At 46.7% G+C, this 21934-nt stretch overlaps 1 protein-coding gene across 1 annotated transcript in view; it reads right to left on the minus strand.

Moving 5' to 3' along the window:
- Positions 1-459: 459 nt before the first annotated feature.
- The window catches only part of LOC115168012 (ephrin-B1), a gene marked incomplete in the record, with an annotated part of 157380 nt that continues 135905 nt past the window's right edge, over positions 460-21934 (minus strand). Inside the window, 3 exon segments of the mRNA XM_029722856.1 lie at positions 460-927; positions 3284-3418; positions 15383-15475. Of these exon segments, the coding sequence (XP_029578716.1) occupies positions 521-927; positions 3284-3418; positions 15383-15475 (635 nt within the window).

Genomic DNA, 21934 nt, shown 5'->3' on the forward strand with positions numbered 1-21934 from the left:
ACTGTAGTGGATGTTCAATCGCTCCTGTCCTTCTCTCTTCAACTCACACTGTAGTGGATGTTCAATCGCTCCTGTCCTTCTCTCTTCAACTCACACTGTAGTGGATGTTCAATCGCTCCTGTCCTCTAAGACAATGTAGATGTTCATATGCTTTTCTCCTTTAGAGGACATTTAGGTGCTCCTCTTCTCTCAGACCTTGTAATAAATGTTCTCTCCTCCTCTCTCAGACCTTGTAATAAATGTTCTCTCCTCTCCTCCTCGCTCAGACCTTGTAATAAATGTTCTCTCCTCTCCTCCTCTCTCAGACCTTGTAATAAATGTTCTCTCCTCTCCTCCTCTCTCAGACCTTGTAATAAATGTTCTCTCCTCTCCTCCTCGCTCAGACCTTGTAATAAATGTTCTCTCCTCTCCTCCTCTCTCAGACCTTGTAATAAATGTTCTCTCCTCCTCTCTCAGACCTTGTAATAAATGTTCTCTCCTCCTCTCTCAGACCTTGTAATAAATGTTCTCTCCTCCTCTCTCAGACTTTGTAATAAATGTTTGCTGGGCTCTGCGGAGGCATCTCCTGTACGATATAAACAGGGTGTCCGTAGTCACCGCTCACTTTCTCGTAGTGAGGGCAGTAGTTATTCTCTGTCCGCAGCGGGATGATGATGTCACTGGGTTCCGTCCCGGCTGTGCCCCCGCTGCCAGGCAGCTTGTTCTGATTGGACAGCGTGCTGAGTGACAGGGCGGAGGGGTGGGGCTGGGCGTGAGAGGGCTTCCGGGATCTCTTCCTCATCTTGATGAGCAGGATGACGAGGAAGAGGATGAGGAGGAGAAAGATGATACAGCCGGCTCCGATGGCTGAGAACACAGCGACCTTTGACCCAAGGATGCCATCACTGCTGCTGGAGCCTCCTGACCTGTTGTCCTGGTTTATAGAGTCTGGAGGAGGGAGGAGGGAGGGGAAGAGAGAGAGGGGGGAGAGATAGAGAAAGAGGGAGGGAGGGAGGAGAGAAAGAAAGAGTGAGTTTGTACAATGCGACCCATTGTGCATTCAGATACAGAAATGTATATGATTATTATTTTATAGCTTAACAAAATTACGATGAATTCTTCATATTTCTTTAGGGTGATTGACAAGCGCTATTGATGTCATCTAATTGAATTAGTTTAATCAAGATGTCCCTGTAATGTAATCTGTGGTTAACAGCCAACATCACTCAGATTAATAGGACTGATACAGATGAGGCAATAGCCAAGTCTACAGAAAGGTGTTTCGGGTAGAGGCCATGGGATAGGCCAGGGGAGAGGCCAGGGGAGAGGTCAAGGGAGAGGTCAGGGGAGAGGCCAGGGAAGAGGCCAGGGGAGAGGTCAGGGGAGAGGCCAGTGAAGAGGCCAGGGGAGAAGCAGGGGAGAGGCCAGGGAAGAGGCCAGGGGAGAGGCCAGGGAAGAGGCCAGGGGAGAGGTCAGGGGAGAGGCCAGGGGAGAGGTCAGGGGAGAGGCCAGGGGAGAGGTCAGGGGAGAGAACAGGGAAGAGGCCAGGGGAGAGGCCAGGGGAGAGGTCAGGGGAGAGGCCAGGGAAGAGGCCAGGGGAGAGGCCAGGGAACGGGCCAGGGGATAATCCAGGGGAAAGGCCAGTGGATAATCCAGGGAACAGGTCAGGGGAGACTCCAGGGAACAGGTCAGGGGAGACTCCAGGGAACAGGTCAGGGGAGACTCCAGGGAACAGGTCAGGGGAGACTCCAGGGAACAGGTCAGGGGAGACTCCAGGGAACAGGTCAGGGATAATCCAGGGGAAAGACCAGGGGAGACTCCAGGGAACAGGTCAGGGGAGACTCCAGGGAACAGGTCAGGGGAGACTCCAGGGAACAGGTCAGGGGAGACTCCAGGGAACAGGTCAGGGGAGACTCCAGGGAACAGGTCAGGGGATAATCCAGGGGAAAGAGCAGGGGAGACTCCAGGGAACAGGTCAGGGGAGACTCCAGGGAACAGGTCAGGGGAGACTCCAGGGAACAGGTCAGGGGATAATCCAGGGAACAGGTCAGGGGAAAATCCAGGGGAGAGGCCAGGGTAGGGGCCAGGGGAAAGGCCAGGGGAGAGGCCAGGGAACAGGTCAGGGGATAGGCCAGGGGAGAGGCCAGGGGAGACTCCAGGGAACAGGTCAGGGGAGACTCCAGGGAACAGGTCAGGGGATAATCCAGGGGAAAGGTCAGGGGATAATCCAGGGAACAGGTCAGGGGAGACTCCAGGGAACAGGTCAGGGGAGACTCCAGGGAACAGGTCAGGGGAGACTCCAGGGAACAGGTCAGGGGAGACTCCAGGGAACAGGTCAGGGGATAATCCAGGGGAAAGACCAGGGGAGACTCCAGGGAACAGGTCAGGGGAGACTCCAGGGAACAGGTCAGGGGAGACTCCAGGGAACAGGTCAGGGGAGACTCCAGGGAACAGGTCAGGGGAGACTCCAGGGAACAGGTCAGGGGATAATCCAGGGGAAAGAGCAGGGGAGACTCCAGGGAACAGGTCAGGGGAGACTCCAGGGAACAGGTCAGGGGAGACTCCAGGGAACAGGTCAGGGGATAATCCAGGGAACAGGTCAGGGGAAAATCCAGGGGAGAGGCCAGGGTAGGGGCCAGGGGAAAGGCCAGGGAACAGGTCAGGGGATAGGCCAGGGGAGAGGCCAGGGAAGAGGCCAGGGGATAGGCCAGGGAACAGGCCAGGGAACAGGCCAGACGATAAACCAGGGAGCAGGCCAGGGGTTAATCCAGGGGAGAGGCCAGGGGACAGGCCAGGGGATAGGCCAGGGAACAGGCCAGGGAACAGGCCAGGGGAGAGGCCAGGGGAGAGGCCAGGGAACAGGCCAGGGAACAGGCCAGGGGGGAGGCCAAGTGAGAGGCCAGGGTAGAGAACAGGCCAGGGAAGATATGCACATGTGACTCTGTTTCATTTCTTTGTGTAGGGGGGTGAGAGGGGGTGAGAGGGGGGTGGGGTGGTGACGGGGAAGAGGGTGGAGGGAAGGAGGGTTACTGGAAAAAAGAGTGACTAGCTCGTCAAGTGGCTGAAATCGGAGCAGAATCAAATCTGTTTCCCATGTATATCAGCAGCTGCTGCCAGAAATCTCTCTCAGTCACTTTCTCCCTGTCCATACTTCTCTCTCTCCTTCTCTCTCTACCTTCTCTCTCCCTGTCCATGACCCGCACCCCACACTTTTCATGGGTTCTATATTCTTTAGGTTCTATTTGTTCTGTAAGGTTCAGCTGGGTTCCGTCAGGTTCTAATGGGGTTAGGGTTGTTATCTCACCAGTGTTGCCTGGCTCTCCTGCTCCAGGCAGCAGCTTGTCCTCAGGGACAGGACTGAAGTCTCCTCCCAGACCGTTGTCCTTCTCTCTCTCTGGTTCCTCTGGTAATACAGGGTCTGGTAGAACAGTGTTGGGGTCTGAAACATAGGACACCGTGTTAAATATCTCTGGATGATAGTGATACACAGAGACACACATGCACGTACACGCACAAGCGCGCACACACATATGCACAGAAGCGTGAACACAGACACCCACTCAGCAGTCTAGGGGACAGAACACACTGACATGGCAGAATGAGGTTAAGAAAATTATATACTGGATTTTTATTGTTATTCATTATTCATATCTGTAAAAGGCCATAATATGTCTTATTTATACTTCTGATTTTAACATTACTGCTGAGTAGAGTAGAGTAGAGTAGAGTAGAGTAGAGGAGAGGAGCGGAGCGGAGAGGAGGGGAGGGGAGAGGAGAGGAGAGGAGCGGAGCGGAGAGGAGCGGAGCGGAGGGGAGGGGAGGGGAGGGGAGCGGAGCGGAGAGGAGGGGAGAGGAGAGGAGCGGAGCGGAGAGGAGCGGAGCGGAGAGGAGGGGAGGGGAGGGGAGGGGAGCGGAGAGGAGCGGAGCGGAGAGGAGGGGAGGGGAGGGGAGGGGAGGGGAGAGGAGAGGAGCGGAGAGGAGCGGAGCGGAGAGGAGGGGAGGGGAGGGGAGGGGAGGGGAGGGGAGAGGAGAGGAGAGGAGCGGAGCGGAGAGGAGCGGAGGGAGCGGAGGGGAGGGGAGGGGAGGGGAGGGGAGGGGAGAGGAGAGGAGCGGAGCGGAGCGGAGAGGAGAGGAGGGGAGGGGAGGGGAGGGGAGGGGAGAGGAGAGGAGAGGAGAGGAGAGGAGCGGAGCGAAGCGGAGAGGAGAGTAGAGTAGAGTAGAGTAGAGTAGAGTAGAGTAGGGGAGGGGAGGGGAGGGAGGGGAGGGGAGGGAGAGGAGAGGAGAGGAGAGGAGAGGAGAGGAGAGGAGAGGAGAGGAGAGGAGAGGAAAGGAGAGGAGAGGAGAGGAGCGGAGCGGAGAGGAGAGGAGAGGTGTTTGAGGTTAAGTCAAAAGATGGTTTATATCTCTAACTGTTGTAGAGGGAACAGATGGTTTATATCTCTAACTGTTGTAGAGGGAACAGATGGTTTATATCTCTAACTGTTGTAGAGGGAACAGATGGTTTATATCTCTACCTGTTGTAGAGGGAACAGATGGTTTATATCTCTAACTGTTGTAGAGGGAACAGATGGTTTATATCTCTAACTGTTGTAGAGGGAACAGATGGTTTATATCTCTAACTGTTGTAGAGGGAACAGATGGTTTATATCTCTAACTGTTGTAGAGGGAACAGATGGTTTATATCTCTAACTGTTGTAGAGGGAACAGATGGTTTATATCTCTAACTGTTGTAGAGGGAACAGATGGTTTATATCTCTAACTGTTGTAGAGGGAACAGATGGTTTATATCTCTAACTGTTGTAGAGGGAATAGTTGGTTTATATTTCTAACTGTTATGTCATAATCTTTGCTCCAGAGTCTTTGAAGTCACAGTGTATGTGTCTGTGTGTGTGTGTGTGTGTGTGTGTGTGTGTGTGTGTGTGTGTGTGTGTGTGTGTGTGTGTGTGTGTGTGTCTAAGGCAGGACTGGACCGTGTCTATGTGTCTAAGGCAGGACTGGACCGTGTCTAAGACAGGACTGGACCGTGTCTATGTGTCTAAGGCAGGACTGGACCGTGTCTATGTGTCTAAGGCAGGACTGGACCGTGTCTAAGACAGGACTGGACCGTGTCTATGTGTCTAAGGCAGGACTGGACCGTGTCTAAGACAGGACTGGACCGTGTCTATGTGTCTAAGCCAGGACTGGGCCCTGTCTATGTGTCTATGGCAGGACTGGACCGTGTCTAAGACAGGACTGGACCGTGTCTATGTGTCTAAGGCAGGACTGGACCGTGTCTATGTGTCTAAGGCAGGACTGGACCGTGTCTATTTGTCTAAGGCAGGACTGGACCGTGTCTATGTGTCTATGGTAGGACTGGACCGTGTCTATTTGTCTAAGGCAGGACTGGACCGTGTCTATGTGTCTATGGCACGACTGGACCGTGTCTAAGTGTCTAAGGCAGGACTGGACAGTGTCTATGGCAGGACTGGACCGTGTCTATGTGTCTAAGGCAGGACTGGACCGTGTCTATGTGTCTATGGCACGACTGGACCGTGTCTATGTGTCTAAGGCAGGACTGGACAGTGTCTATGGCAGGACTGGACCGTGTCTATGTGTCTAAGGCAGGACTGGACCGTGTCTATGTGTCTAAGGCAGGACTGGACCGTGTCTATGTGTCTATGGCAGGACTGGACCGTGTTTATGTGTCTAAGGCAGGACTGGACTGTGTCTATGTGTCTATGGCAGGACTGGACCGTGTCTATTTGTCTAAGGCAGGACTGGACCGTGTCTATGTGTCTAAGGCAGGACTGGACCGTGTCTAAGGCAGGACTGGACCGTGTCTATGTGTCTAAGGCAGGACTGGACCGTGTCTATGTGTCTAAGGCAGGACTGGACCGTGTCTATGTGTCTAAGGCAGGACTGGACCGTGTCTAAGGCAGGACTGGACAGTGTCTATGGCAGGACTGGACCGTGTCTATGTGTCTAAGGCAGGACTGGACCGTGTCTATGTGTCTAAGGCAGGACTGGACCGTGTCTATGTGTCTAAGGCAGGACTGGACCGTGTCTATGGCAGGACTGGACCGTGTCAATGTGTCTAAGGCAGGACTGGACCGTGTCTATGTGTCTAAGGCAGGACTGGACCGTGTCTAAGGCAGGACTGGACCGTGTCAATGTGTCTAAGGCAGGACTGGACCGTGTCTATGTGTCTAAGGCAGGACTGGACCGTGTCAATGTGTCTAAGGCAGGACTGGACCGTGTCTATGTGTCTAAGGCAGGACTGGACCCTGTCTATGGCAGGACTGGACCGTGTCTATGTGTCTAAGGCAGGACTGGACAGTGTCTATGGCAGGACTGGACCGTGTCTATGTGTCTATGGCAGGACTGGACCGTGTCTATGTGTCTATGGCAGGACTGGACCGTGTCTATGGCAGGACTGGACCGTGTCTATGGCAGGACTGGACCGTGTCTATGGCAGGACTGGACCGTGTCTATGTGTCTAAGGCAGGACTGGACCGTGTCTATGTGTCTAAGGCAGGACTGGACCGTGTCTATGTGTCTAAAGCAGGACTGGACCGTGTCTATGTGTCTAACGCAGGACTGGACCGTGTCTATAGCAGGACTGGACCGTGTCTATGTGTCTAAGGCAGGACTGGACCGTGTCAATGTGTCTAAGGCAGGACTGGACCGTGTCTAAGGCAGGACTGGACCGTGTCTATGTGTCTAAGGCAGGACTGGACCGTGTCTATAGCAGGACTGGACCGTGTCTATGTGTCTAAGGCAGGACTGGACCGTGTCAATGTGTCTAAGGCAGGACTGGACCGTGTCTATGTGTCTATGGTAGGACTGGACCGTGTCTATGTGTCTAAGGCAGGACTGGACTGTGTCTATGTGTCTAAGGCAGGACTGGACCGTGTCTATGGCAGGACTGGACCGTGTCTATGTGTCTAAGGCAGGACTGGACCGTGTCTATGTGTCTAAGGCAGGACTGGACCGTGTCTATGTGTCTATGGTAGGACTGGACCGTGTCTATGTGTCTAAGGCAGGACTGGACCGTGTCTATGTGTCTAAGGCAGGACTGGACCGTGTCTATGTGTCTAAGGCAGGACTGGACCGTGTCTATGTGTCTAAAGCAGGACTGGACCGTGTCTATGTGTCTAACGCAGGACTGGACCGTGTCTATAGCAGGACTGGACCGTGTCTATGTGTCTAAGGCAGGACTGGACCGTGTCAATGTGTCTAAGGCAGGACTGGACCGTGTCTAAGGCAGGACTGGACCGTGTCTATGTGTCTAAGGCAGGACTGGACCGTGTCTATAGCAGGACTGGACCGTGTCTATGTGTCTAAGGCAGGACTGGACCGTGTCAATGTGTCTAAGGCAGGACTGGACCGTGTCTATGTGTCTATGGTAGGACTGGACCGTGTCTATGTGTCTAAGGCAGGACTGGACTGTGTCTATGTGTCTAAGGCAGGACTGGACCGTGTCTATGGCAGGACTGGACCGTGTCTATGTGTCTAAGGCAGGACTGGACCGTGTCTATGTGTCTAAGGCAGGACTGGACCGTGTCTATGTGTCTATGGTAGGACTGGACCGTGTCTATGTGTCTAAGGCAGGACTGGACCGTGTCTATGTGTCTAAGGCAGGACTGGACCGTGTCTATGTGTCTAAGGCAGGACTGGACCGTGTCTATGTGTCTAAGGCAGGACTGGACCGTGTCTATGTGTCTAAGGCAGGACGGCGTCTGGTATTTCAATTGTGTATTCCTTCCTTTCAGCCATGTGTATGTGTATGTGTTGCTTGCAGACCAAAGGGAAGGGACCTAACAGTCCATCAGTTTATTTCCTCTCTGGTTTGGCCAACACAAAGACAGAGGGGTGTGTAGTCTGGCTGAGAGAGACAGAAATAGAGGGACAGAGACAGAGACAGGGAGAGAGAGAGAGAGAGAGAGAGAGAGAGAGAGAGAGAGAGAGAGAGAGAGAGTGACGGAGGGACAGAAAAAGGGGGGATAGCTTTGATACTACTCAACATACTGGGTGGTGTCTACTTAGTCTAGATCTGACTTCCTCTTCTCTTTTACCTCCTCCCCTTCTCTCTCCTCCTCCACCTCCTTCTCTTCTCTCCTCCCCCAACTCCTCCAAATCCTCCCCTTATCTCTTCTTCCACCTCCTCCCCTTCTCTTCTCTTCCATTCTCTCCTCCTCCCCCACCTCCTCCCCTTCTCTTCTCTCCTCCCCCACCTCCTCCCCTTCTCTTCTCTCCTCCCCCACCTCCTCCCCTTCTCTTCTCTCCTCCCCCAACTCCTCCAAATCCTCCCCTTATCTCTTCTTCCACCTCCTCCCCTTCTCTTCTCTTCCATTCTCTCCTCCTCCCCCACCTCCTCCCCTTCTCTTCTCTCCTCCCCCACCTCCTCCCCTTCTCTTCTCTCCTCCTCCACCTCCTTCTTTTCTTTCCTCCACCACATCCTCCTCCATATCCTCCCTTTCTTTTCTCCACTACCTCCTTCTCTTCTCACCTCCTCCACCTCCTCCCCTTCTCTCCTCCTCCACCTCCTTCTCTTCTCTCCTCCTTCACCTCCTCCCCTTCTATTCTCTCCTCCTCCATCTCCTTGTCTTCTCTCCTCCTCCTCCCCTTCTCTTCCATCCTCCTCCACCTCCCCCTTCTCTCCTCCACTTCTCTCCTCCCCTTCTCTCCTCCTCCACCTCCTCCCCTTCTCACTTCCTCCCCTTCTCTCTTCCTCCACCTCCTTCCCTTCTCTCCACCTCCTCCCCTTCTCTCCTCCTCCATCTCCTCCCCTTCTCTCCTTTTCTACCTCCTTCCCTTCTCTCCTTCTCCTCCCCTTCTCTCCTTCTCCTCCCCTTCTCACCACCTCCACCCCTTCTCTCCTCCTCCACCTTTCCCCTTCTCCTCTTCTCTCCTCCTCCCCTTCTCTCCTTCTCCACCTCCTCCCCTTGTCTCCTTTTCTACTGCCTTCCCTTCTCTCCTTCTCCTCCCCTTCTCTCCTTCTCCTCCCCTCGTCCCCTCCTCCACCTCCTCCCCTTCTCTCCTCCTCCATCTCATCCCCTTCTCTCCTTTTCTACCTCCTTCCCTTCTCTCCTTCTCCTCCCCTCGTCCCCTCCTCCACCTCCTCCTTCCCTTCTCTCTTCCTCAACCTCTTCTCCTCTTCCTTTCCTCCATTCTCTTTATAATGATATCAGTAGTATAATTAATGGTTTCCAGCAGTAGTATAATTATGGTTTTCAGCAGTAGTGTAACTACGGTTTCCAGCAGTAGTATAATTAATGGTTTCCAGCAGTAGTATAATTATGGTTTTCAGCAGTAGTGTAACTACGGTTTCCAGCAGTAGTATAATTACGGTTTCCAGCAGTAGTATAATTACGGTTTCCAGCAGTAGTATAATTAATGGTTTCCAGCAGTAGTATAATTATGGTTTTCAGCAGTAGTGTAACTACGGTTTCCAGCAGTAGTATAATTACGGTTTCCAGCAGTAGTATAATTACGGTTTCCAGCAGTAGTATAATTACGGTTTCCAGCAGTAGTATAATTACGGTTTCCAGCAGTAGTATAATTACGGTTTCCAGCAGTAGTATAATTACGGTTTCCAGCAGTAGTATAATTAATGGTTTCCAGCAGTAGTATAATTATGGTTTTCAGCAGTAGTGTAACTAAGGTTTCCAGCAGTAGTATAATTAATGGTTTCCAGCAGTAGTATAATTATGGTTTTCAGCAGTAGTGTAACTACGGTTTCCAGCAGTAGTATAATTAATGGTTTCCAGCAGTAGTATAATTATGGTTTTCAGCAGTAGTGTAACTACGGTTTCCAGCAGTAGTATAATTACGGTTTCCAGCAGTAGTATAATTACGGTTTCCAGCAGTAGTATAATTAATGGTTTCCAGCAGTAGTATAATTATGGTTTTCAGCAGTAGTGTAACTACGGTTTCCAGCAGTAGTATAATTACGGTTTCCAGCAGTAGTATAATTACGGTTTCCAGCAGTAGTATAATTACGGTTTCCAGCAGTAGTATAATTACGGTTTCCAGCAGTAGTATAATTACGGTTTCCAGCAGTAGTATAATTACGGTTTCCAGCAGTAGTATAATTACGGTTTCCAGCAGTAGTATAATTACGGTTTCCAGCAGTAGTATAATTACGGTTTCCAGCAGTAGTATAATTACGGTTTCCAGCAGTAGTATAATTACGGTTTCCAGCAGTAGTATAATTACGGTTTCCAGCAGTAGTGTAACTACGGTTTCCAGCAGTAGTATAATTACGGTTTCCAGCAGTAGTATAATTACGGTTTCCAGCAGTAGTATAATTACGGTTTCCAGCAGTAGTATAATTACGGTTTCCAGCAGTAGTATAATTACGGTTTCCAGCAGTAGTATAATTACGGTTTCCAGCAGTAGTATAATTACGGTTTCCAGCAGTAGTATAATTACGGTTTCCAGCAGTAGTGTAATTACGGTTTCCAGCAGTAGTGTAATTATGGTTTCCAGCAGTAGTGTAACTACGGTTTCCAGCAGTAGTATAATTACGGTTTCCAGCAGTAGTATAATTACGGATTCCAGCAGTAGTGTAACTATGGTTTCCAGCAGTAGCATAATTAATGGTTTTCAGCAGTAGTGTAACTATGGTTTCCAGCAGTAGTATAATTACGGTTTCCAGCAGTAGTATAATTACGGATTCCAGCAGTAGTGCAACTATGGTTTCCAGCAGTAGCATAATTAATGGTTTTCAGCAGTAGTGTAACTATGGTTTGCAGCAGTAGTATAATTACGGTTTCCAGCAGTAGTACAATTACGGTTTCCAGCAGTAGTGTAATTACAGTTTCCAGCAGTAGTATAATTACGGTTTCCAGCAGTAGTGTAACTACGGTTTGCAGCAGTAGTATAATTACGGTTTTCAGCAGTAGTGTAACTACGGTTTCCAGCAGTAGTATAATTACGGTTTCCAGCAGTAGTGTAATTACAATTTCCAGCAGTAGTGTAACTATGGTTTCCAGCAGTAGTATAATTACGGTTTCCAGCAGTAGTGTAATTACGGTTTCCAGCAGTAGTATAATTACGGTTTCCAGCAGTAGTATAATTACGGTTTCCAGCAGTAGTATAATTACGGTTTCCAGCAGTAGTATAATTACGGTTTCCAGCAGTAGTATAATTACGGTTTCCAGCAGTAGTATAATTACGGTTTCCAGCAGTAGTGTAATTACGGTTTCCAGCAGTAGTATAATTACGGTTTCCAGCAGTAGTATAATTACGGTTTCCAGCAGTAGTATAATTACGGTTTCCAGCAGTAGTATAATTACGGTTTCCAGCAGTAGTATAATTACGGTTTCCAGCAGTAGTATAATTACGGTTTCCAGCAGTAGTATAATTACGGTTTCCAGCAGTAGTATAATTACGGTTTCCAGCAGTAGTATAATTACGGTTTCCAGCAGTAGTGTAACTACGGTTTCCAGCAGTAGTGTAACTACGGTTTCCAGCAGTAGTATAATTACGGTTTCCAGCAGTAGTATAATTACGGTTTCCAGCAGTAGTATAATTACGGTTTCCAGCAGTAGTATAATTACGGTTTCCAGCAGTAGTATAATTACGGTTTCCAGCAGTAGTATAATTACGGTTTCCAGCAGTAGTATAATTACGGTTTCCAGCAGTAGTATAATTACGGTTTCCAGCAGTAGTATAATTACGGTTTCCAGCAGTAGTATAATTACGGTTTCCAGCAGTAGTATAATTACGGTTTCCAGCAGTAGTGTAATTACGGTTTCCAGCAGTAGTGTAATTACGGTTTCCAGCAGTAGTATAATTACGGATTCCAGCAGTAGTGTAACTACGGTTTCCAGCAGTAGCATAATTAATGGTTTTCAGCAGTAGTGTAACTATGGTTTCCAGCAGTAGTATAATTACGGTTTCCAGCAGTAGTATAATTACGGATTCCAGCAGTAGTGCAACTATGGTTTCCAGCAGTAGCATAATTAATGGTTTTCAGCAGTAGTGTAACTATGGTTTGCAGCAGTAGTATAATTACGGTTTCCAGCAGTAGTATAATTACGGTTTCCAGCAGTAGTGTAATTACAGTTTCCAGCAGTAGTATAATTACGGTTTCCAGCAGTAGTGTAACTACGGTTTGCAGCAGTAGTATAATTACGGTTTTCAGCAGTAGTGTAACTACGGTTTCCAGCAGTAGTATAATTACGGTTTCCAGCAGTAGTGTAATTACAGTTTCCAGCAGTAGTGTAACTATGGTTTCCAGCAGTAGTATAATTACGGTTTCCAGCAGTAGTGTAATTACGGTTTCCAGCAGTAGTGTAACTACGGTTTCCAGCAGTAGTGTAACTACGGTTTCCAGCAGTAGTGTAATTACGGTTTTCAGCAGTAGTGTAACTACGGTTTCCAGCAGTAGTGTAACTACGGTTTCCAGCAGTAGTATAATTACGGTTTCCAGCAGTAGTGTAACTATGGTTTCCAGCAGTAGTGTAATTCCGGTTTCCAGCAGTAGTGTTATTACGGTTTCCAGCAGTAGTGTAACTACGGTTTCCAGTAGTAGTGTAATTACGGTTTCCAGCAGTAGTGTAACTACGGTTTCCAGCAGTAGTGTAATTACGGTTTCCAGCAGTAGTGTAACTACGGTTTCCAGCAGTAGTGTAACTGCGGTTTCCAGCAGTAGTGTAACTACGGTTTCCAGCAGTAGTGTAACTACGGTTTCCAGCAGTAGTGTAACTATGGTTTCCAGCAGTAGTGTAGTTACGGTTTCCAGCAGTAGTGTAACTACGGTTTCCAGCAGTAGCGTAATTACGGTTTCCAGCAGTAGCGTAACTACGGTTTCCAGCAGTAGTGTAACTATGGTTTCCAGCATTAGTGTAACTACGGTTTCCAGCAGTAGTGTAATTACGATTTCCAGCAGTAGTGTTATTACAGTTTCCAGCAGTAGCGTAACTATGGTTTCCAGCAGTAGTGTAATTACGATTTCCAGCAGTAGTGTTATTACAGTTTCCAGCAGTAGCGTAACTATGGTTTCCAGCAGTAGTGTAATTATGGTTTCCAGCAGTAGTGTAACTATGGTTTCCAGCAGTAGTGTAATTACAGTTTCCAGCAGTAGTGTTATTACGGTTTCCAGCAGTAGTGTAACTACGGTTTCCAGCAGTAGTGTTATTACAGTTTCCAGCAGTAGTGTAACTACGGTTTCCAGCAGTAGTGTAACTACGGTTTCCAGCAGTAGTGTAACTACGGTTTCCAGCAGTAGTGTAATTACAGTTTCCAGCAGTAGTGTAACTACGGTTTCCAGCAGTAGTGTAATTACAGTTTCCAGCAGTAGTGTAACTACGGTTTCCAGCAGTAGTGTAATTACAGTTTCCAGCAGTAGTGTAACTACGGTTTCCAGCAGTAGTGTAATTACAGTTTCCAGCAGTAGTGTAACTACGGTTTCCAGCAGTAGTGTAACTACGGTTTCCAGCAGTAGTGTAACTACGGTTTCCAGCAGTAGTGTAACTACAGTTTCCAGCAGTAGTGTTATTACAGTTTCCAGCAGTAGTGTAACTACAGTTTCCAGCAGTAGTGTTATTACGGTTTCCAGCAGTAGTGTAACTACGGTTTCCAGCAGTAGCATAATTAATGGTTTTCAGCAGTAGTGTAACTACGGTTTCCAGCAGTAGTGTAATTACAGTTTCCAGCAGTAGTGTAACTACGGTTTCCAGCAGTAGTGTAATTACAGTTTCCAGCAGTAGTGTAACTACGGTTTCCAGCAGTAGTGTAATTAGAGTTTCCAGCAGTAGTGTAACTACGGTTTCCAGCAGTAGTGTAACTACAGTTTCCAGCAGTAGTGTTTTTACAGTTTCCAGCAGTAGTGTAACTACAGTTTCCAGCAGTAGTGTTATTACGGTTTCCAGCAGTAGTGTAACTACGGTTTCCAGCAGTAGCATAATTAATGGTTTTCAGCAGTAGTGTAACTACGGTTTCCAGCAGTAGTGTAATTACGGTTTCCAGCAGTAGTGTAACTACGGTTTCCAGCAGTAGCATAATTACGGTTTCCAGCAGTAGTGTAACTACGGTTTCCAGCAGTAGTGTAACTACGGTTTCCAGCAGTAGTGTAACTACGGTTTCCAGCAGTAGTGTAACTACGGTTTCCAGCAGTAGCATAATTAATGGTTTTCAGCAGTAGTGTAACTACGGATTCCAGCAGTAGTGTAACTATGGTTTCCAGCAGTAGTGTAACTATGGTTTCCAGCAGTAGTGTAACTACGGTTTCCAGCAGTAGTGTAATTACGGTTTCCAGCAGTAGTGTAACTACGGTTTCCAGCAGTAGTATAATTACGGTTTCCAGCAGTAGTGTAACTACGGTTTCCAGCAGTAGTATAATTATGGTTTCCAGCAGTAGTGTAACTACGGTTTCCAGCAGTAGTGTAATTATGGTTTCCAGCAGTAGTGTAATTATGGTTTCCAGCAGTAGCATAATTAATGGTTTTCAGCAGTAGTGTAACTACGGTTTCCAGCAGTAGTGTAACTATGGTTTCCAGCAGTAGTGTAACTACGGTTTCCAGCAGTAGTGTAATTATGGTTTCCAGCAGTAGCATAATTAATGGTTTTCAGCAGTAGTGTAACTATGGTTTCCAGCAGTAGTGTAACTACGGTTTCCAGCAGTAGTGTAACTACGGTTTCCAGCAGTAGTGTAATTATGGTTTCCAGCAGTAGTGTAATTACGGTTTCCAGCAGTAGTGTAACTATGGTTTCCAGCAGTAGCATAATTACGGTTTCCAGCAGTAGTCAGCGCTACCTTGCTATGTTTTGACTGATTCATAATATACTGTATGTGTTATAGTCTATGAGACGCTACAGACAATCTGATTTGCTCAGTGCTGATCCTAAAGTGAAGTGGCGTTTGGTGGACTAAGCACGTGCAGTAAAGTGTTCTCTCTCGTCTAGGGAGCCACTTCAACTCTGAATATGCTGACATTTAGCTTCCTTTGCAAGACGGACGATACGAAAGACCACCAGCAGGAGGTTGTGTATGTGTGTGTGTTCATGTGTGTGTGTTTGTGTGCTGTTTTAAATATTCACAGTGAGAGATTATATGAATAATGCATGATGGTATTTGCATGCTAAGATGCTAAGGCCTGTGCTGTGTCAGAATGGAGGATTCAGTGAAGTCACTGTGACCATGTACACCAATACAGTTATCCTCAAGGTTACACACTGATACACACTGTTAGGGCACTGAGGTTTTACATAGACGTGAAGAACTGCATTGCATTGAAGGTGTGTGCCAGGCCAACACTCAGTTAGTGTCTACAGTACTGCAAATAAAACTTTGAGGAAGGGAGAATGTTTGATGTGTACACATACAGGAGAGTTTAGAGTGCAACACATGGAGAAATACATTCGTGTGCCGTTTGTTGTCAGATATATCAATTAATGAAGGCGTTTCTTTGTTTACCTTGTCCGACCTTCATGACAACTTTCATGGCCCTGGTCTTACAGACTCCTCCCTCTCTGTTCTCCAGCCCTTCGACTGAACCATTGGACGTGGCTGGAAGAGAGAAAGAGACATAGGGAGAGACATAGGGAGAGACATAGGGAGAGCGAGAGAGAGAAAGAGACATAGGGAGAGCGAGAGAGAGAAAGAAAGAGTGCGAGCGAGAAGTCAAAACAGGAACATTTTAAATCTGGCAAGAAATTAATATGGAAATTATCTCAACAACAAAAAATGTCCCCATGTGTGCAACCTATACCCCCCCCCCCCCCCCCCAATAGATTCCCCATACTTTAACAATGACAACCCATCTATCCTAGAGCGGGAGATCAACCATTTTCAGGATCGGGGACATAGTCTGTAGGGACCTAAATGCCAGAACTGGACAAGAACCTGACACTCTCAGCACACAGGGGGACAAACACCTACCTGGAGGTGACAGTATTCTCTCCCAAATATGCCCCCCTAGACACAACTATGACAAAACAACCAATAAAAATGGGTCACAACTCATGCAGCTCTGTTGCACGCTGGGTCTGTAAATGGTAGTCAATGGTAGGCTTTGAGGAGACTCCTACGGTAGGTACACCTACAGCTCATCCCTTGGCAGTAGTACTGTAGGTTACTTTATCACTGACCTCAACCCAGAGTCTCTCAGAGCGTTCACAGTCAGTCCACTAACACCCCTATCAAATCACAGCAAAATCACAGTCTACTTGAACAGAGAAATACTCAATCATGAGGCATCAAAGCCAAAGGAACAACACAATATTAAGAAATACTATAGATGGAAGGAAAGTAGTGTGGAAACCTACCAAAAAACAATTAAACAACAATAAATTCAATCCCTTTTAGACAACTTCCTGGACAAAACATTTCACTGTAACAGTGAAGGTTTAACTTGGCAGTTGAAAGACTAAACAGTATATTTGAACTTTCAGCTTCCCTATCAAATCTAAAGATTTGCAGACAACCTAAGAAAATTAACAACAATGTCAAATGGTTTGATGAAGAATGCAAAAACCTAAGAAAGAAATTGAGAAACCTATCCAACCAAAAACATAGAGACCCAGAAAACCTGAGCCTTCACTATGGTGAATCACTAAAACAATACAGAAATACACTATGGAAAACGAAGGAACAGCACGTCAGAAATCAGCTCAATGTAATTGAAGAATCCATAGAATCGAACCACTTCTGGGAAAATTGGAACACACTAAAAACCACACAAAGAGTTATCTATCCAAAACAGAGATGTGTGGATAGACCACTTCTCCAATATTTGTGGCTCTATAACAAAGAACAAACAGCAAAAACATATACATGATCAATTAGAAATCTTATAATCATCTATTAAAGACAACCAGAACCCACTGGATTCTCCAATTACATTGAATCAACTACAGGACAAAGTACAAACCTTCCAACACAAAAAGGACTGTGGGGTTGATGGTATCCTAAATTAAATTATAAAATATACAGACCACATATTCCAATTGGCTAAACTTCAACTCTTTAACATCATCCTCAGCTCTGGCATCTTTTCCAATATTTGGAACTAAGGACTGATAACCTCAATCCACAAAAGTGGAGACAAGTTTGACCCCAATAACTACCGTGGGATATGCATCAACAGCAACCTTGGGAAAATCCTCTGCATTAATATTAACAGCAGACGTGTACATTTCCTCAGTGAAAACAATGTACTGAGCTGTCAAATTGACTTTTTTCAAAATTACTGTACGCCAGACCACATATTCACCCTGCACACCCTAATTGACAAACAAACAAACCAAAACAAAGGCAAAGTCTTCTCATGCTTTGTTGACTTCCAAAAGTTTTTGACTCAATTTGGCATGAGGGTCTGCTATACAAATGGATGGAAAGTGGTGGGGAAAAAACATACAACATCGTAAATTCCATGTACACAAACAACAAGCATACGGTTATATTTAGCAAAAAATACACATTTCTTTACACAGGGCCGTCGTGTGAGACAGGGATGCATCTTAAGCCCCACCATCTTCAACATATATATCAAGAAATTGGCGAGGACACTAAAACAGGCCTCACCCTACTAGAATCTGAAGTTAAATGTCTACTGTTTGCTGATGATCTGGTGCTTCTGTCCCCAACCAAAGAGGGCCTACTGCAGCACCAAGATCGTCTGCACAGATTCTGTCAGACATGGGCCCTCACAGTAAATCTCAGTAAGAAAAGAATAATGGTGTTCCAAAAAAGGTCCAGTTGCCAGGACCACAAATACAAATTCTATCTAGACATCGTTGCCCTAGAGCACACAAAAAAATTATACATAGCTTAGCCTAAACATCAGCGCCACAGGTGACTTCCACAAAGCTGTGAACGATCTGAGAGACAAGGCAAAAGGGCCTTCTATGCCATCAAAAGGAACATAACATTTGACATACCAATTAGGATCTGGCTAAAAATACTTGAATCAGATATAGAAAACAATTAACCTTTATGCTTGTGAGATCACCAACCAAGATTTTCACATAATGGAAAAAACACCAAATTGAGACTCTGCATGCAGAATTCTGCAAAAATATCCTCTGTGTACAATGTAAAACACCAAATAATGCATGCAGAGCAGAAGTAGGCCGAAACCCGCTAATTATCAAAATCCAGAAAATATTCTACAACCACCTGAAAAGGAAGTGATTCCCAAACCTTCCATAACAAAGCCATCACCTACAGAGAGATTAACCTGGAGAAGAGTCCCTTTACTTGGTCTTCCTGTCTGGGTTGGCACCCCCCCCCCCCCCCCCCCCCTTGGGTTGTGCCGTGGGGGAGATCTTTGTGGGCTATACTCAGCCTTGTCTCAGGATGGTAAGTTGGTGGTTGAAGATATCCCTCTAGTAGTGTGGCTGTGCTTTGGCAAAGTAGGTGGGTTATATCTTGCCTGTTTGGCCCTGTCCGGGGGTATCATTGGATGGGGCCACAGTGTCTCCTGACCCCTCCTGTCTTAGCCTCCAGTATTTATGCTGCAGTAGTTTATGTGTCGGGGGGCAAGGGTCAGTCTGCTATATCTGGAGTATTTCTCCTGTCTTATCTGGTGTCCTGTGTGAATTTAAGTATGCTCTCTCTAATTCTCTCTTTCTTTCTTTCTCTCTCTCTCTCTCTCTCTCTCTCTCTCTGAGGACCTGAGCCCTAGGACCATGCCTCAGGACTACCTGGCATGATGACTCCTTGTTGTCCCCAGTCCAACTGGCCGTGCTGCTGCTCCAGTTTCAACTGTTCTGCCTGTGGCTATGGAACTCTGAGCTGTTCACTGTGATTACTATTATTTGACCATGCTGGTCATTTATGAACATTTGAACATCTTGGCCATGTTCTGTTATAATCTCCACCCGGCACAGCCAGAAGAGGACTGGCCACCCCTCATAGCCTGGTTCCTCTCTAGGTTTCTTCCTAGGTTTTGTCCTTTCTAGGGAGTTTTTCCTAGCCACCGTGCTTCTACACCTGCATTGCTTGCTGCTTGGGGTTTTAGGCGTGGTTTCTGTACAGCACTTCGATATATCAGCTGATGTAAGAAGGGCTATATAAATACATTTGATTTGATTTGAACCTTTGTGTAGTCTTAACATTCTGTATACTCCCCTTGTCCTAAGTGAAAAATGACCTGCCTTCACTAAACCCCTAAAATAAAGCAGTTTAATTGAATTTCAACCCCAAATCTATTTTGCATGAAGAAACAATCTGTCATTCATCCCAAACATTGTGAATATCTGGAATTTCCCTCTTCACAATGCAGAAAGAATGCATTTAATCAGTGGACACCACTCGTTTTTATTACAACGCACCTGTCATAATTGTTTTCTTAACTGAAGTAGAGGTTTATTATTATTATTATTATTATTGCTAAAGGTACTGCATAGGTGTAAAAAAAATTGCAAGCGATAGCACTTGTATAGCCTAAGAAAGTAGAAGTAATGTGCAGAAAGTAGTTTTGAATGCATTTTATTGAAGGGAAACAATAACAGTCTTGAACTTTTTTGGCAACATAGCGATACATTCTTATATACAGTCAAGGCCAATAGTTTTGAGAATGACAAATATTAATTTTCACAAAGTTTGCTGCTTCAGTGTCTTTAGATATTTTTAGATATTTTTGTCAGATGGCACTATGGAATACTGAAGTATAATTAAAAGCATTTCATAAGTGTCAAAGGCTTTTATTGACAATTACATGAAGTTGATGCAAAGAGTCAATATTTGCAGTATTTCTTTTCAAAACCTCTGCAATCCGCCCTGGCATGCTGTCAATTAACTTCTGGGCAACATCACTGATGGCAGCCCATTCTTGCATAATCAATCCTTGGAGTATGTCAGAATTTGTGGGTTTTTGTTTGTCCACCCGCCTCTTGAGGATTGACCACAAGTTCTCAATGGGATTAAGGTCTGGGGAGTTTCCTGGCCATGGACCCAAAATATCGATATTTTGTTCCCCGAGCCACTTAGTTATCACTTTTGCCTTATGGCAAGGTGCTCCATCATGCTGGAAAAGGTATTGTTCGTCACCAAACTGTTCCTGGATGGTTGGGAGAAGTTGCTCTCGGAGGATGTGTTGGTACCATTCTTTATTCATGGCTGTGTTCTTAGGCAAAATTGTGAGTGAGCCCCCTCCCTTGGCTGAGAAGCAACCCCACATATGAATGGTCTCAGGATGCTTTACTGTTGGCATGACACAGAACTGTTGGTAGCGCTCACCTTGTCTTCTCCGGACAAGTTTTTTTCCGGATGCCCCAAACATTCGGAAAGGGGATTCATCAGAGAAAATGACTTTACCCCAGTCCTCAGCAGTCCAATCCCTGTACCCTTTGCAGAATATCAGTCTGTCCCTGATGTTTTTCCTGGAGAGAGGTGGCTTCTTTGCTGCCCTTCTTGACACCAGGACATCCTCCAAAAGTCTTTGCCTCACTGTGCGTGCAGATGCACTCACACCTGCCTTCCGCCATTCCTGAGCAAGCTCTGCACTGATGGTGCTCCGATCCCGCAGCTGAATCAACTTTAGGAGATGATCCTGGCGCTTGCTGGACTTTCTTGGGTGTCCTGAAGCCTTCTTCACAACAATTGAACCGCTCTCCTTGAAGTTCTTGATGATCCGATAAATGTTTGATTTAGGTGCAATGTTACTGGCAGCAATGTGAAGCCTGTGAAGCCCTTTTTGTGCAAAGCAATGATGACGGCACGTGTTTCCTTGCAGGTAACCATGGTTGACAGAGGAAGAACAATGATTCCAAGCACCACCCTCCTTTTGAAGCTTCCAGTCTGTTACTCGAACTCAATCAGCATGACAGAGTGATCTCCAGCCTTGTCCTTGTCAACACTCACACCTGTGTTAACGAGAGAATCACTGACATGATGTCAGCTAGTCCTTTTGTGGCAGGGCTGAAATGCAGTGGAAATGTTTTTTGGGGGGATTCAGTTCATTTGCATGGCAAAGAGGGACTTTGCAATTAATTGCAATTCATCTGATCACTCTTCATAACATTCTGGAGTATATGCAAATCGCCATCATACAAACTGAGGCAGTAGACTTTGTGAAAATTAATATTTGTGTCATTCTCAAAACTTGTGGCCACGACTGTACTGTACAATGAGGAATTAAACTACAAAATACTAGTCTTCTCCCATTTTTTTTAACCCTAGCCCCCACCCACAAAGTCTATAAACAACAACCATAAATAAGAATAAAATAAGATAATAGATACAAAAGAAAAATGTGATCAATCAACTCCAATTAACACATGTAGGACAGTATGAAAGTGTGTGTGCATGGACATTGTAGATGTATTTCTCACATGTGCAGCACATAGTATTTGTTTTACAGTCCTTCTTTGAAGAGCAGAATAGGAATATCCTCCTCTTGCCTGCCCCAGCTGCAACCTCAGGTGGATCAGGACAAGATTCAGCCCCCTGAACAGCTTTCACAAGCGCTGCAGAGGCTGCTGTGCGGGGGAGGCGCTCCCTTCTTTGAATGTGTGGGGTTACAAGTGCCTTTCCCAGCTGCTCCAGGAACACCCTCCTCTTGTTCCACTTATCAGGCATCCAGGTAGTGTCGATCTTGTTCCATATCACAAAGGCATTGTATGAGGACACATCAATGATGTTATGGACGATGACGAGGGGCCAGCGGGCAGTTATCCTCCTGCAACTGTAAGTTCCAACCACCTTGTCCAGCTTGTCCACACCTCCTTTGTTGTGGTTGTAGTCCAGGATGATGGCTGGCTTCCTGTCCTCACGATCTCTGATCTCAGCCGCTTTGTGCAGTGTGCTCAGGAGGACCACATTCTTGTTCCTCTTCGGGAGGTAAGAAACTAGAGTGGTGGTGGGGGTGAAGGCAAACTTTGATGCGAAGGCCTCTCTCCCCCTTGTTGCGAGGAGTGCAGGGGGGAGCTCAGGCTTGTTCTTTCTAACTGTGCCAACCATGGTGATCTTCCTCTTCAGGAGCTAAGGGCTGAGTTCAATCAGTAGCACACATAATCTAAATTT

The sequence above is a fragment of the Salmo trutta genome, chromosome 3 (assembly GCF_901001165.1).
Source record: "Salmo trutta chromosome 3, fSalTru1.1, whole genome shotgun sequence".
Lineage (NCBI taxonomy): Eukaryota > Metazoa > Chordata > Actinopteri > Salmoniformes > Salmonidae > Salmo > Salmo trutta.